At 37.9% G+C, this 17,865-nt stretch overlaps 1 protein-coding gene across 10 annotated transcripts in view; it reads left to right on the forward strand.

Annotated features, from left to right (window-relative positions):
* fcho2 (FCH and mu domain containing endocytic adaptor 2) overlaps window positions 1–17,865 on the forward strand; it is a 241,038-nt gene that overhangs the window by 124,630 nt on the left and 98,543 nt on the right. For all 10 annotated transcript variants that reach the window (XM_069937031.1, XM_069937066.1, XM_069937035.1 and 7 more), the window contains one exon: window positions 3,567–3,661. In XM_069937031.1, the coding sequence (XP_069793132.1) occupies window positions 3,567–3,661 (95 nt within the window). The remainder of the gene's footprint in view (window positions 1–3,566; window positions 3,662–17,865) is intronic.

Genomic DNA, 17,865 nt, shown 5'->3' on the forward strand with positions numbered 1-17,865 from the left:
ACTGATGGAAGTACATCAGTTGTGGATGTCCTGGAACAACAAATTTCTCTCTGAAAACTGACAAGATCCTTCCTGAGTGGTAACCATTTACCATTCAGGCACTAAAGCCTGGTGAACTGTATAAATGTTAAATTCTGTGCACAGTATAAGAATTGCCTGCAACCAGTAAACTTGGAGGAATGAGAAGTGAGATTGGACTGTGAACCAAAGAACTTTACTGAACTTACACATATATTACATACACATGCGCTTAGGTTAAGTTGGGTAAAGTAAGTTAATAGAGATAAGTTAAAGTTTGATTCTGTTTTCATGTTTAAAGATAATTAAAAGCAACTTTTGTTAAAGAAACCATTTGTCTTGGTGAATATCTATTGCTGCTGGGTTTATGGGTCCTCTGGGCTCACAACATTACTATCAACTTAACCTAACTTAACCCCCTTCTAATTCTAAGCGCACATGTATGTAAAGTTCTTGATTCACAGTCCAATCTCACTTCTCACTCCTCCAAGTTCACTGGTATCAGACAATTCTTATACTGTGCACAGAATTTAACATTTATGATTTTCACCAAGCTCTGGTGCTTAAATGATTAACGCTCAGGAAGGTTCTTGTCGGTTTCACAGAGAGTTTTGTTACTCGTTGGACACATACAAACTGATTTCCTCCAATCAGCCACTTCAGTGTCTATCTGAAGAAACTTGCCCTATCAGGGTTTTCCAAATGTTAAGAAACTTGCCCCATCAGTGTTTTCCAAATGTTAACCTCTTCTTCTGCAGGTCACCACAGAGTTCCTTTTGTTTCCCTTATTTCAGGTGAAACATTCTAGCCAGCCATTTCCTTGTATGGAGCACAAGGGTTTTCAACAGGCTGAAGTCGGAACCCATAACTCATCTTCAAAATGGGGTTTCAACAGCCACCAGGTTGCCATGACTGCAGAAACCAGTTCTCTCTCTCTCTCTCTCTCTCCCCCCCCCCCTCTCTCTCTCTCTCTCTCTCTCTCTCTCTCTCTCTCTCTCTCTCTCTCTCTCTCTCACAGAGAAAGCCTGTTTTGTCTCCTCTCCCTCTCTCTGCTTGCAAAACCACATGACCTTCTTAGGACAGCAGCAAACTTCTGAGTCCGTTCATCTCTTGCTTTTAAAACAATAATCCGTTTACACCTATTGTTGAAATTCTTTAGCAAAGCATTCTCTTTGTTTTATTGTCTTTGAAAAGGCTCTCAGTGCCTGCATGACTCACTTTCAGCAAAACTCTTCCATTTTAAATTAGATCTGTTTTGTGAAGTGTTTGTGTTTGTTTGTGACCTGCCCTATCCCCACAATCTATCTCCTTCAAAAATATATCTATGTACAATATAAAATATGATATAATCCATCACAATGAAAATAAAAAGAACAAAGTGATTTTACTTGGAAGTTACCACAATCATGTTGCTCTGAGAGTGTTCCCAAGTCACATCTTTCACACCAACATAATGAGTTTATTTTTTTCAAACAAACTTTTAAATTACTTCTCAAAATATTCCTACACCCCACTAAAATATTCTTAAGCCTCATGACCCACCAACATATTTCTTTGCCCCACCTTGAGAATCTATGCTTTGGAGGAAATTAGCAGTTCATGAAGTGGGTGAAATTGACCAGGGATGACAGAATGTTGAGGTGCTTCCAATGAAATGTTCTTTTTGGATGAGTGCCAAACAAAACTCCCCTCTTCTTTGGCATGGGGAACATGAAGCAAGTAATGCTCACAAAACTTCCAGGACACTTTTTGTGGGTCAGCTGAACTCAAGTGACTCTCACTCTGGTCACCAGCTAAGCACAATATTTGTTCTGCAAGTTGAACCATTATCATGGGTCAGTCAAACAAAAGTGACTTTTACTTTTTTTGGTCATGGACTGGTTTTCTCATTCCTCTATAACTAACAGGAGGAAATTGGACAGATGGCCTATATACTAATTCCTATGTAACTAACAGGAGGAACTCAGACAGATTGTCTATAACTACATACGAGGACAAATCCAGCACAGTATTTCTTTTTCAGAGAGCTGTTTGCTCCTGTGTTGTCTCCTTAAAATGGCCCCCGAGCAAAGCTGTGCACTACTTCTTCAATAAGCTGGTCACATGGTCTCTGCACCTGGGATTTCCATGACTTCTCTCCTCACTCTGCAAATGTATCCATTTAGGAACATGCTGTCTTCAAAGCCTGCTGCCAGTTTCACAGTAACTTTCCAAAACCTGCATGTTTTCGTTAAATTTGTTCTCATAAAGAGGCAGTCCCACACAAATGAAAATAAACTGAAAAATGGGAGCATGTCACACAGCAAAGTCAACTGAAGAATGAAAATAATGGCCAGGATACAATGCCCTGAATTATTTGATTCCCATGAAAAGCATACCTTTCATCTACTGCAACTGTTTTGTTTGTTAAAAAAAAGATATCCATGCAGGCTAGTTCTTTGCTAACATTCTGATGGGTGTTCTAAAAAAAATCCTCATTTGATCTCGTTGGTTCCTCAGCCACATTGTTCCAGGACAGTTTTGACAATGAAGCGACAGAAATGAAGTTTACCAACAAATGTCAGAAAATGGGTTAAATATGATGTGGCTAATTAATGCCCAAATAGCTCCCATCATTCTAGTCAGGTTTATTTTTCTCTGAACTATTTAACTCTCATCCTTTTAGCAGTTCCAATTCCAGATAAGAATGCTAGAATGTAATATCAAAGATTTATTGTAAGTGTCTACCTTAGACTCTGAGACAAAAAGTACACTGTTGGACCAAAATACAACCCTCAAATGATTTGTGTAGTTAAATCAGTACTTTCCTACAGTTCCAAGTCTCTGATAAAATTAAAATATTGCTAGGTTATCTTTAATTGATCTGAATGTCTCATATGTCTTCATCTACCATTATTTTGCTCACTCACTAACTGTGTTTACGCTTGCTTCTGTGTGATTGATGAAGCAATTATGTGCTACAAAAAAAGTCCACATGTGCCTGTTTCTGTGTCCATTTTCATTAAAGCCATGTCAGTTAAAGAAACTTGAGTGAATATATTAGGAATATGAGCTTTATCCCAACTAAAAGAAAATTTCAGTAATCAAGTGCCTGATTGTTTGGAAATGTTGATGGATTGGCATCTGGCTGACTTGTTATTCCAAAATGTGAGCTGGCGATGGGGGTGGGGGGCGGGGGTTGGGTAGAATGCAGCTGGGGCTGGATATAGGACTGGGTCAGATATGTGGCCGGAACCACGAGTGGGATGCAGAAAACAAGGGTCAGGGGTCAGGAATGTGTGCAACTTTGAAGCTGAAGCCAGGGTCAGAAATGCATGTATATATCCTGCTATGTTTAGAGTCACCTGATTCACTAAAAAAAAATTATACTACTGTTCCACATTTTTTTAAATGACATAAAAGTGCATTTGGGTATTAATTCCAGAAATATTGAATTGTCTGGAAAATTGTCTGCTACTCCAGCACCACTAAAGTTCCACAGGTGCCAGATTATTGGGGTTTTTACTCTGTTGACAATAAAATATTGCAAAACTTTTTTATTTCTTTAGTGCCAAACGGGTCAACAGTGATTTGTTTTCATTGGATCCCTTGTTTGGACCTCCACTTGATTCGTCATCTTCATCTATATCAACTACTTCATCAGGTAAATATTTTGAAAATATCACTTTCTATTCCTAAGTGAAGTGAATTATTCTTGGGCCTTGTGTTATAATAAAACTGATATTGCTGTGAACAGAATAAACTGCTAAATGTTTGTTCTAAGTGATTGCTAATGTCTTCATTTATTTAATAAACTCTTTATTGCTTGATATCATTAATCAGTTGATAATGGTATTCCTTAATCCCAACCTCTGTTTTTTTTTGCATATTGAAAGCTTTTGTATTGATTTGGATTTGTTAACAATGATTTAACAATGAAGAAGAAACATTATGTTGTTATTTATTCATGAAATAAAATAGAGCACTCAATAGTTAATCACAAACAGTTGCTTCATTCCAAACCAACAATTTAAACTACATTATGTTTATTTTGGGACACTTGGGTATATAAGTAATATATATTTTAAAATATACATATTTACGGTGTTGGTGCTGCACAATGCTCAGCAAAAGGAAGAGTAAGGCACTCCTTTCTTCTAATAGTCTTGGGCAAGATGTTGTATATGTTTAGCCTCTCAATCAGGGTCATGTGAAGCCGCAGATTGCAGATGGTGGATGGTTTTTACAAGCAGATTCTACAAGTTGGAATTTATGGTTGTAAAACTAAAAACGCTGGGCAAATGAATCTGCTGATCAATGGCCAGGGATATCCATCCAGTATGGACACTGCATCTGAAGAAAACAACGGGAAACCACTTCAGTATTTTTCCCTTGTATAATCATGAACTCAACATCAACTACGGTCTCAGCTCAAAAATGGAGCCTTCACCAAAGGAGAACAGGGGAGCCAACAACTACATTTCGGAGGGTCAGAGATCGTGACAGATGGAGAGACTTGATTGCCCATGCTGAATGACAAGGCACATGAATGAATGAATATTTAAAAAGTAAATCTACAAACTTATCATCAAGATGTATACAGTCCATTGGTTTTCATCGATGTAAAAGTGTACCAAATGGCCACATGTACCACAAGGCTTTTGTATTTCAGACCAATTGTTTAAATCCCACAGAAGAACGAAGATTTTTCTTAAATGACTGTTCCAAATTACAGACATAAAAAAAATTACAAACAAAATCTTAAGTTAACCTGATATTATTAAATTTGATATCATTCAGAAGGACTGCTTGGGTTCCTGAATAATGTGAAGGAAAGGGGTTAAACACCAAGTGTTGCATCTACTGTGGCTGCATATAAAGTGCTTTGAGAAAAGGAAATGCTGGAGGAGATGGAGGAGAAGACCAAGATGTGATGAAGCTTCTGGACTTGATATCAAATTCCAACAAGTTTCAGTAACTCACTTTTTCTGTTTGTATCAAACTGGGTTATCCATCTCAATATTAAATCAGTTTTTATCTCCCCATTAACACTGCCTGATCTGTTTGTTATTTCCTACACTTCTGATATGCATTTGAAGGTATTACAGGTTAATTTGTCAATGGTCTCTCTAATTTCTCTCAGTAACCTGTCAATATGATTGATGGTCTAACCAAACCGTATCCATCTCACCCTATCAGAGATATTCCCTGTGTCCGATACAACTCTCCACTTTCCTTAAAATTGACTTAGTTTCTCTCCTAAATAGAAAGAGTGATAGAAACACTTGGAAAGTCGGGTAGCAACTGTGGAAGGAAGAACTGTTCATGGTTCACATCTGAGATCCTTTGAATTTAGTTTTCCTTAGTGGAAGGTATGGAAGGCATGAGCATCTCTGATAGGCTGAGATCGAATTATTAATATGGCATACTACTTTGTCTGTTTATATGCTGCTAATAGCATAGCTATGGTACATGCCCCACGGAGAGAAAATACTAATAGAGAAAGAAACATTAAGGCAAAATGGCCAGTTTTGACGCAGACAGAAACAAATATTGACTTGACATAAGTTGGAGAAATTGATATTGAGTAGAAAGGTACAACATGGTCTGATGGAAAATTAAGTATTCTTCAGTTTTGCATTAGGCCCCATTGTACCAGTGCAGGAGGGCACAGATAAGTAGTAGTGAGATGGAAAAAAATAAATGGCAGATAACTGGTTATTCCCTTGTTTTTTTAATGAAAATTTTATTTTTCAATTGCATCAATATGTACATATATACAATATAAGAAAAATGATACAAAATTATATATATATTTTTAATCCTTCCCCCTCCCCAAAAGAAAAAGAAAAGAGAGAAAAAAGAAAAAAAAAATCCTGAATTTATTTATTATTCACTTTTCATAGCATATTATTCTATCCTGTGCATATTAATTAGAAGGAGTGGGTGTCATGGAGAATGTGGATGGACTCTTACTAATGAAATTGATATATGATTTCCAAATCATAAAAATTCTCAGGCTGATTCCTTAAATTTGAAGTAATCTTTTCCAATGGTCTACAATTTTGAATTTCTGTATGCCATCTATTCAATTTTATCTGACTTCCATGTTACTGCCATACTTTTCTGTGCCACTTCTATTGCTACATTCAAAAAATTTTGTTGATATTTGTCTAACTTCAATTTAGTATCAGTGTCATATAAATAATTCCCAAGCAAAAATATCCTGGGATCTTTTGGTATCTGTTTCCTCATAATTTGTCTCAATAACATATTCAAGTCTTCCCAAAATTTTCCCACTTTTTCACAAGACAAAACTGCATGAAATAAAGTTACTGTTTCTTTCTTACATCTGAAACATTTGTCAGAACAATTTGAATTAAGTCCATGTAATTTATATGGTGTAGTATAATTGGTGTAAAAATATTATATTATACCATTTTTATATCTAACATTAATTGTATAAATTACACTCTCCTGGTACAATCATGACCTCATCATGAATTTGTACATTTAAATCTTGATCCCATTTTTTTTTACTTATATGGTTCCTTTTTCTGCATTGTAATTGTATATACATATTAGTAATACATTTCTCAATAAATGTATAAATTATTAAATATTCAAATGGGCTCTGTTCCGGAAGTCTAAAATTTGTGCCAAATTTATTCCCCTGGTTTAAAGCAGGTACTCCATAAAACACTCATTTAATCCGTGTTCATTTTCTCCATTGTGGAGGAGACTATATTATGAACACAGTGAGTTCGGTGCACTTAATTAAAGGAAGTGTAAGTAAAACATTTCATGATCTACAAAAACTGTTTTGAGAGGTTAGATAGTGGAAAGTTGGGATGCATAGGAAGTGCCATAAGACAAGGATTGGTTGGTAGGGATAGAAAAGTGTTTCAGGGAGTTACAAAGGGAGTGATGTGAAAGAAGAGGGGAAGGGAATGTGGTGGTGGCATCTTGTTGGAGTTGGCTCTTAATTTTTAATAGTTTTTCTTTCATCAGGTACTGCCAAATCTACATTTCTGCTTTTAGTCTCACATTGTATCTATACTTTGAAACATTGAACAAATTCAAAATCTTAATTGCTTTGGAGCCCTTGAAATAAATATCACATCTGCAGTATTCATTTCCTTCTGAACCATAACTGCAAAAGTTATACTTTTCAGTCATACCATTGCCACCAACACTACTGATTGCACCCACACGACCAAAACCTGGTTTTTCATGCACTAACACTAAATTTGGAAGTACCTATCTAAATTGAGACTGCAACAAAGACAGAGTAAGATTGCCTAGACATAACAATATTCTGATTTGGTGTTGCAATATCTTTAAATTTAATGCAGCATCAAGCCTGGTTATAAAATACTCTCTTGTAAATCTTCCTCTATCACTTGAAGGGGCTAGTATTTATTAAGTTCAGATAATCTGTCTTTCCATTTTGTGTCAAAACTGATATTTCCAGCACTTGTTTTCAGGCTTCTAGCAGCTACATTAGTTTTGTATGCCACAATAATAGCATTGTTTTGTTTCCTGCATTTCCTCATTCATCTTTTATTTTCAGCTATTCCAGACAGATCAGTTAAAATTGATAAGCTTTTAGTTGACCCCATTACTTTTCCATTGTCCTGTAAGGATTAAAATGAATTATAAGTTGCAAGCAACTAGATAATGTTTTTTAATTCCATGAGTATGTCTCCATAGTAACAGTTTTTTGCCAATCTTTTTCTGCATGTTTTAGTTTAGTTTTGAGTTTGATTTTGTTCTGTTCAGAACCAAGGAAAAATGTAGATAGTCCAGCTAATTCCTTTGACCATTCTTTTGAAAATATTAGCGTATTAATATTTTTGACTGTTTTATCAACTGTTTTAAGTAAAGTTTAATTGTTTTAATAGTTCTAATATACAATGAAAAACTCTTCTACTTTAAAATGGACTTTTCATTTTAACAACAACGTCTAAGCGATGATAAAGGAAAATAGTTGCAATAATTTAGTCAAAGAAATTGGACTATTAACTCGTTAGTCAGTAGAAGACAGAATTGAAGACATAGAAAGTTGGAAATTGGATATGGAAGAGAAGAATGGATCGACTGAGTTCTGTTTAGAACAAATTGATAAGGAGCACATCAATCAACAACCAAGAATATTGAAGAGGCGGTAAGCCATTGGAAGTTCATTCTGTGTATTTATTACAAATTTGAACACAGATTGGTGCAATTTCCACTTGTACTATGAGGACTGTTTTGGTTTTGGAGAGATTGTTGTGCATGTTTGATGGAAGAAATAGCAGCTGTAGCTGCTAAGGAGTATGTGTCGAGAAGATGAAAAAACGGAACTTAAAGGTGAATTGCAAATGCGGCAGTTAAATACAAAGGGAAACAAAGTCACTCTTCAAGCAAGACTGAGGTGTCAAATACCTCCAGAAGGAGAAGCAGGAGGAGACACCAGAGTTTCAACTACTGAATCTATACGTTTAAAGATTCAAGCAAATGTGGGAGCTCTTAAAGTGGAAAAAAACAATGCTTCAGTTTAAATTGGACTTAGAAAATAAGTTCAGCTAAAAAGGGAAATGAAGCAACTGGAGCTGGACAAAAAAAATTGCTCTTAATGAAGCCAGGTCACAGGCACTAGAAGGCTCAGTGGTGCTCGAAATAAAGTACCAAAAGGATCAAGTTTTGATGAAGGTCTTCAGAAAAAGAAAATATTGAATATCAAGCTGAGCCAGTGCTACAATATCTATACAGGCTTGGTCCTGAAATAGACAGGTCTAGACAGATGGCTGAGCCAGTGATAGAATCACAGTACATGCTTGATCCTGTACCAGGCAGATTAAGGCATGGACTGAGCCAGTGCCTCGGATGCAAGATCCTAAATTAACCAAGTTGATGGAAGGAGCATCAAGGAACATTGGACAAAGATGGGAGCCAAATACCATCTCTTAAAGGGTCATACCAGGAAGTATTAGAAATCCGGGTGAACAAAGTAACGTGCGCCTAGGTATGACAAGATGAGATAGCTGTATCATTTATGCAGTTACATATTCTCTCTTCCATATTTTATGGTGACCCCCTTGAATTCCACTCATTTATGAAAAGCTTTGAATGCAATATTGAAATTAGGTGTAAAAGCCAGGAGGATTATTTAATTTTTTTTGCAGCAGTTCACGAGAGGACCACCACAAGAACTCGAAGAGTTGCTAACATATGAATCCTGATGTAGAATTCAAACAGGCTAAGTAGAATTTCAACAGCTTATTTACAGAAGGCTCTTTCATGGTCGTTAATAAGACCAGAGGATACAAAGGGTTTACAAGCTTATGCCCTCTTTCTCAGAAGATGTTGCAATGTTATGACGGAGATTGGCCATCTTCGAGAACTTGACATACCTCTGTTATAGACCTTGGATAATTTTATTTTTGTCTAAGGACAGGACTGAACCTACTGCAGGGAATTTCACAGCTGCAAGGTGCTGTAGTAGCACTGGGCTACCACTTGGGAACTTTAACAGCTGTCAAAGCACAGGAACCACCCGCTGGAAGTACGTGGGCTTGCAGAAGAGTGAGCTGTTTATCTGTCTCCATCATTGGGGAGAGCTTGAGGCATGTGCTGGGAAGTTTAAAAAGCCCAGCGCACTGGTTTTAAAGAAGTTAAATCAGTGGATTGGACTGCAGGCAGTCAGATAATTGATCTGACTGTGCATGCTCACCCAGCAGCTTCAGCAAGCCACATGCTGAGTTGCTTTGTTCACAGGCACTAGCACTGGTATCAGGAGCTGTATGTCAATGTGCTCACCCAATAGTTGCAGTGGGAAAAGGAAGACTGAGCTACTTTGTCCATGGGTGCCAGCACTGTTTTTCTGACAACATTTTGGGGAACTCTGATACCTAGTATTTGTGTGGGGCTAACCAGTGCCTCTCCCGTCCCCTTTCAAGAGGAGGACTTTGTGTGACAAGAGTCACAGGACCACTCAAGCCATGGTGTCCAAAGGATTCGCGTGACAGAAGATCACTTGTTATCCTTAAAGAGGGCTTTGAAAGACTCGCATGTCAGAAGGTCACTTGGTAACCATGAAGAGGGCTTTGGAGGTGTGATCCTCATGTGGTGACCAGGAGGTCACTGAAAGTTCCCAGGTGAAGAAAATAAAAGTGGTTGTTGCCACATTTGAAACTCAAGCAAGTCTCATGTTCCTCTTACATGGTTGAAAGTCTATAGGAACCACGGTCATCTGGATATACCCTCAATCTAAAAGACCAGTGGGCAAGGAAACAAATAATCCCAAGCCTGGAGACCAGATCTTTGAGCTGATCTTTCTTGACTGACTTGATGTGACTGACGTGGGGGTTTTGTTTTGGGAATTTTGGTGATTTTTCGGGACATTTCAGCTTGGAGTGTAATGGTCTGGGGTTTTTTTCCACATACACCATCTGTTGTTCCTATAGAGTTGCCATTCAGGCTGGTGTTCGGGTGTTATGTTTCTATTATTGTTAGTTTGTTAATACATTTTCAGTTAAACTTGACCTATTTGTTTATGTGCCTCTCAATTTCTGCTGGGAAGCATAACACCTCATAATATGGTAATCATTGTAGATAAATTACCCAACCGGATGAGAGAATTATGGAGAAGTCAAGTTGCTGAATACCAAAAAAAAAAGAAACCATGTGGCAGCTACCTTTAAGGATTTGGTAGAGTACATTGAAGAACAAATGAATGTTATCACAGATCCAGTGTATGGATTGAAAGGTATTCAAGCAGTGAGTAAAGAGTTGAGAAGTACAAATCGTATCCTCAAGCAAAATTAGACAATTGCCACCTCTCTGGCAATGGTGGATAAAGAAATTAAGGAAAATGAAAGTTTGCTTGCTGAGAGGAACTATTTGTTCTGTAATAATAAACATTATTTCGAAAAGTGTGCTCAGATGGAAAAGAAGACGCATAGTGAGAAAATTGCGTTTTTGAAGGAAAATTGAATATGTTTTGGCTGTCTGTGTAAAGGACACATCAGCAAAAACTGCAAAAAGAGTCTCAGCTGCAACATGTAGTGAAAGGCATCCCAAAATGCTACATATTTTCAAGGAAAAGAAGAATACAGAAAAAGAACTAATGACAAGGAAAGAGGCAGATGTCATAGGGCCAAAGCCTCAGTATTGACAAATGGCCTTACTGGGGCTGGTGAAAATAACTGCAAACTTTTGATAGTACCTGTGCAGGTCAAGGCCAAAAAAGGAAGTGCAATATTATGTACTTATGCATTTCTTGACCCAGGAAACATAGCACCATTTTGCACTGTGGGGCTAATGAATAAGCTCAACCTTAAAGGAAGAAGTTTGAAGATTCGATTGAAAAAGATAGGTCAAGTTAAACACATTGAAACCAACATGGTTTATGGCCTAGAGATCGCTGGATTGGATAGTGAAGATTTCTGTACACTCCTAGATGTATATACTCAGAAAATTATGCTTGTGTATAAAGAAAACATCCCACATCAAAATGACATTGAACCGAGTACGTACTTGAAAAATATTTGTTTACACGATATCAACTCTGAGATCGAGTTGCTAATTAGTTCACATGTGCCAAAGGCTCTAGAACCACTGGATATGATAAAGACTGAGAGAGATGGACCTTGTGCTGTCAAAACTATGCTTGGTTGGATGATTAGTGGACCATTAGCAGAAATTAAAGGTTCAAAATCAATCGGCTATAAGTGTCAACAAGATATCAATTGTGAAGCTTGATAAGCTGTGGGAGCAGCAGTTCAAGAATGATTTTCCTGAGTGCATCAGGGACAACCAAGATCCTTCAAAGGAAGACCAGCAGTTCTTGTTGGAATCAGTGTCATAATGGTCATTACTGCATTGGATTACATCTGGGAAAAAAAGGAAATGCTTGATCATAGGAGTGTTATCGAACAAGTTACACTGAATTTGAAGAGAAGATTCAAGAAAGATTCTTCCTTTCATTAGACTACACAAATGCTTGTCTGATATGATATCCAAAGGATATGCTGAGAAAGTACCAGATATTTTGGAACGTGGTGATGGCAAAAAATGGTACTTACCATGCCATGGAGTTTTGCATCTACAGAAGGAAAACCTTCATGTGGTATTTGATTGTGAAGCAACCTTTCAGGGAGTTTCATACATTCTCAACTGTTATACAGGGTCCTGCTATGACCAGTACCGTGATAGGAGTCTTAACTAGATTCCATAAAGAACCTGTCATCATCACTGCTTGAAGCAATGTTCCACCAGATGAAATTGCCAAATGAACACTGTGTCTGACAGGCATCTATATGGAGCGACTTCATCACCAAGTCGCGCAAATTTTGCCCTCAGGAAGTGTGCTGAGGGCAACATGGAACAATGTATCTCTCAAGCTATAAGCACCATGAAGAATATAACTTGGATGTGAATGACTGTCTCACTTCCACAACAATAGTTAAAGAACCAATCGTTTTTTTTAATCAAGAGTTAAAGGCAATCTGTTTTAAAGGAGGCTTTCAACTTGCTAAATGGACAAATAATAGTTACCAGTTATTAATTACAATACCTGAAAAGGAGAGAGTGAAAAAAATGACAACCTTCCTGTTGAAAGGGTGTTATGAATACAATGTTGTGTTCAGAGAGATGTTTTTAAGTTCAGAATAATTTTTAAGGACTGACCACTCGCGAGACAGGGGATTGTATCAACAGTCAGTTTGATATATGATCCTCTAGGAACATTAGCACTAGTTGTCCTGATTGACAAGAAGATCCTGCAAGATTTGTGTAGGAAGAGGATTGGTTGGGATGATGAAATAAAAGAATCCATTATTCAAAAATGGGCGTGTGGAATACGTGATCTTTGGAAGATCGAAGACTTCAAGATTCACTGATGTGAAACAAATTTCTGAACTGTTAACATCTGCTCAATTGCATCATTTTGCAGATGCATGTGAAGATCCTTAAGGAACTGTTAGTTTACTGCATGATAACGAAGATCAGGTACATTATGGATTTGCAATGGGAAAGGCCAGAGTGGCTCCATTGAAACCAGTTACAATCCCACGAATATGTTGGCAGCTAGTACCATAGTGAACAGGATAGAAATAATGTTGAAGAAAGAGTTGCAGATGAAACTAACAGGTCTGGGCCATTAACATTGAAAAGATAGAGTGCCTTAGCTAGAATGTCCTGTTTATAGGAATCCCATGGCATTCAGTACAAAGAGATATTCCCAAAATCAAAATTTCCCACACCTGCTATAAATTGTATGCATTCTTTCATTGCCGCTATTACATTCTCATGCTGGCTATAACATTCCCTTGCTTGCTATAAATTTTGTCTTTTCCACAGCCACTATAAATTGTGCACGTTCTTTCATTGCCACTATTCCATTTTCATACTCACTATAATATTCCCAAACTCGCTATAAATTGCTGATGTGTCGTTACCATGGCCTTTAGAAATTATGCACATTCTTTCAATGCTGCTATTATATTCCCACACTCGCTATAACTTCCCCTGCTCGCTATAAGTTGCTGGTGCGTCTTTCCCATGACCACTATAAATTGTGCGCGTTCTTTCAATGCCGCTATTCCAACTCTTGTTATAAATTGACAGTTCGACTTTCCCACATCCATTATAAATTATGCACATTCTATCAACATGTAAAAATATTCTCATATAGCGCACACAGGGGGATGCCTGGGTTGCAGCACATGCTTTATATGCATAAAAATATGGGAAGTACTCCTTTTGGACAACAACTGATGGTAGATTTGCCTCTGGATAGAGTCACCCTAGATGAACCTCCATTCACATATGTTGGAGTTGATTATTTTGGACCTTTTGAAGTGAAATGAGCAAGGAGTGTTGTGAAGCACTATGGTGTTACTTTCATGTTTAGCCATAAGAGCAATTCACATTGAAATGGCATCATCACTTGATACAGACTCATCAACAGCCTTTGGCTTTTTATTGCCAGACGAGAGCAAGTGAAGAAACTACGATCTGGCAATGGCACTAATTTTTGTGGGAACTCAGCGTGAATTAAAAGATGGAATTGCAAACTGGAATCAAATTCGAATTCGTAATGAATTAGTTCAAAATGAAATTAATTGGATCTTCAATTTCCTTACTGGATCACACCATGGAGGTGTATGGGAAAAAATGATTGGATCAATAGGAAAAATTCTTAATTCAATCTTAAATAAACAAATTATTAATGAGGAGGTTTTTCAGATAGTTCTACGTGAAGTGGGTATGACAACGGCTCTGTATACGCTAATCTTTGTGAGGTTTTTCAGTTGGTTGTTTTTCCAGACTCTTGTGTAGTCTTCCAAAGGCGCTATTTGCCTTGGCGAGTCTTTTGTCTATCTCGTTGTCGATCCTTGCATCCGATGAAATGGTGCAGCCGAGATAGGTAAACTGGTTGACCGATTTGAGTTTTGTATGCCCGATGGAGATGTGGGAGGGGCTGGTAGTCATGGTGGGGAGCTGGCTGATGGAGGACTTCAGTTTTCTTCAGGCTGACTTCCAGGCCAAACATTTTGGCAGTTTCCACAAAATAGGACGTCAAGCGCTGAAGAGCTGGCTCTGAATGGGCAACTAAAGTGGCATAATCTGCAAAGAGTAGTTCGGCTCCGAATCATGGGTCCTTTACTGGCATCACCTACGGCTCCTAGAACGCTTCCACCAGCGTTGTCTCCGCTCCATCCTCAACATTCATTGGAGCGATTTCATCTCCAACATCGAAGTACTCGAGATGGCAGAGGCCGACAGCATCGAATCCACGCTGCTGAAGATCAAACTGAGCTGGGTAGGTCACATCTCCAGAATGGAGGACCATCGCCTTCCCAAGATCGTGTTATATGGCGAGCTCTCCACTGGCCACCGAGACAGAGGTGCACCAAAGAAGAGGTACAAGGACTGCCTAAAGAAATCTCTTGGTGCCTGCCACATTGACCACCGCCAGTGGGCTGATATCGCCTCAAACCGTGCATCTTGGCGCCTCACAGTTCGGCGGGCAGCAACCTCCTTTGAAGAAGACCGCAGAGCCCACCTCATTGACAAAAGACAAAGGAGGAAAAGCCCAACATCCAACCCCAACCCACCAATTTTCCCCTGCAACCGCTGCAACCGTGTCTGCCTGTCCCGCGTCGGGCTTGTCAGCCACAAACGAGCCTGCAGCTGACGTGGACATTTACCCCCTCCATAAATCTTCGTCCGCCAAGCCAAAGAAAAGAAAAAAAGAAATGTGAAGTTGAAACAACCCTCAACACTGGTCCAATCCCTAAGACTTCAACAGATCCAAATGATCTTGAAGCACTTACCCTGAACCATCTTTTGCTTCTTAAAAGTTAACCTTCATTGCCACCAGGATAGTTTCAAAAGGAAGATATAACATGCGCGCCACAAGTTGAAGCAGGTGCAATTTATTACAGACTAAAGCTAGCTTTCTAAACAGGCCAATTACCAAAATCTTTTCCAAGAAGTAGAGAGCTTTAATGATTGACTTTCACTTTCTTTTGATACCTGATGTATTACTATGGTTGATTTGATCTATGTAATGGTAATTATTATTTTTAGATATAATAATTAGGGGCTGGTAATTGTAAATTGGAAGCAGCTAGATTATGTTTTTGAATTTCATGAATCTCCATAGTGACAGTTTTTATCCAAGGTCTTATTTCTGAGTGTTTAATATAAACTAGTTTTGAATTTGCTTTGTACTGTTCAGCCAAGGAAAAATGTAGATATTCCAGCTAATTTCTTTGACAGTTCTTTTAAAGGTATTAATGTATTAATATTTTATGGTCCATTTTATCATCTGTTTTAAGTACAGTTTAATTGTTTTAATACTTCAAATAAACAGTGAAAACTCAGTGCTACTTTAGAAAAGACCTTTCATTTTAACAAGTCAAATAATGACGCCTGCATGCTGTCCAAATGATTATAAAGGAAGATAGTCGCAATATGTCTTCTAATCTCCATCCTACTGTGGCATTCCTTTAGGTTATTCCATACCTTCCTCTCCTCTGAAACTTTTGAATTTCAAACTTTTCATCATACTGCTGAAAGATCATAAACCTAAAATGTTAACTCTGCTTCTCATTCCACAGAAGCTACCAGGCTAACTGAGTTTTTCCAGTTTTACTTTTTTTAAAGAATTGAATCTTATTGCAGTTTTAATTTTGAAGAACGATGATTTCCATCTTCCTGATTTTAAATATTTTACATTATAACTCTTGGAAAGGTACACATCAATGTATCAAAGCATCCAGAGATGATTTGCTAAGAATGCTGCCAGGCAAAGTAAACCACATTGTAAATCGATAGTATTTCCTTGAATCTGATTGGTTAGTACACCTTTATTTTGTTCATAGATGTGAGTATTTCTGAGGATGCTGTGTGACTCGAGATTTTGCAAATTATGCTGTCTCTATGTATCTGCTGCCCTTGTTTTTCTTGTTTGTGGTTTGAAAAGTCCTGTTGGCAGCTTACCGCAATGTATCTTTATAGATGGTGCATATTTCATTTGAGTGCATAAGTGGAAAAGCCAGTTATTGTGATGGGTAGGATGTTAATAAAGCAGGTTGCTGTAACCTGAATAGCATTGAATTTAAAAACTCAGTGGAATACATTTCCTTTTATTGTCATAAAATAATACAAAAAAATATAATATACATGATGTACTTCAACATTTTCCTGCCATAAAGACAGACAAAGAATCACCATTATCCTTGTCCTATGCCCCCAATAATAAGAAAAAGAGAAGCAAAAGTGAGTTCCTTCAGAAGCACTAAGTGTTCATGGGTTCGCCTCCAGTGCACCCACAGCCTCTGTAACCTCACAGACTCCTGTTCAATCCATTGGCAACCCGAGCTCTGGATCCAAACCTGATACGATCAGGTATCTTTCAGCAACCTAGACCCTTTGAGAGCCCTCTGGAATCTTAGTTCCGATATCTGATTCCCATTAACTAGCCCCCATCAGCCCCCAGCCTGTGTGGATCCTTCGGATGCTGAGCCCCTCGCTGGTCCATTGCTGTGCTCACCTTCGCTGTAGGATTGTTAGGGTGTGAAATCTTTTAGTGTGCATTCATCTAGGCAAGTGGAAGATCTTTATTTTGTCAGAAGGAGATTCTCATATTGGAGAATACCTTGTTTCTGACAAGAATATAAAAATGGCCTCTTGATCCTGCTTCACACAATCACCATCTCCAGCCTTTAAGTTCAGCACATGTCTCTACTTTTCACTCATATCTTGAAGGAAGGTTCAGGCTTGAAATGATAGTTGTATATCTTTACCTCCAATGGGCCCTTTGAGACCTGATTTTTCTAGCATTTCTGTGTTTTTACTAAAATGACAGCATCTGCTGACTTTAGTATTTCACTCTCACCGATCACATCTATTTTCCAATTATCCTTTATTTCCCTATACTGATTAATTCTGCAGTGCTAATTGAAGATTGGTTCGAATGTCTTGCATTTGATACACTTATTTAAGGTAAGCTGTCAATAATGAAAGATACTAAGTAATAAGATTTTTAAAAAGTTGTGTTTATGGAGAATGGTCTCAGATTATCCATTGAATGATGGAACAGATGTAAAGGTCAAAATGGTCTACTCCGCTTCCTAAGAACACCAGTGCACGAGACATGGTCGTCATTAAAGTGGAGATGTTTATTGATCCCCGTTTTTTGAAAAGCATTTTAATTGCTCATCACCATTCATAATTTGATGTGACAAAACAGCAGAATTGTAAGCAAACGTTGACAATGGAATCGCTAAGCTTTGTCGTTAACACTTCTCTTTCTACTGTTAAGCATCCATATAGTCCATCGTATAGATCTGCATGTATATTTTAAGTTAAACC

The sequence above is a fragment of the Narcine bancroftii genome, chromosome 1 (genome assembly GCF_036971445.1).
Source record: "Narcine bancroftii isolate sNarBan1 chromosome 1, sNarBan1.hap1, whole genome shotgun sequence".
In the NCBI taxonomy this organism is placed as follows: Eukaryota; Metazoa; Chordata; class Chondrichthyes; order Torpediniformes; family Narcinidae; genus Narcine; species Narcine bancroftii.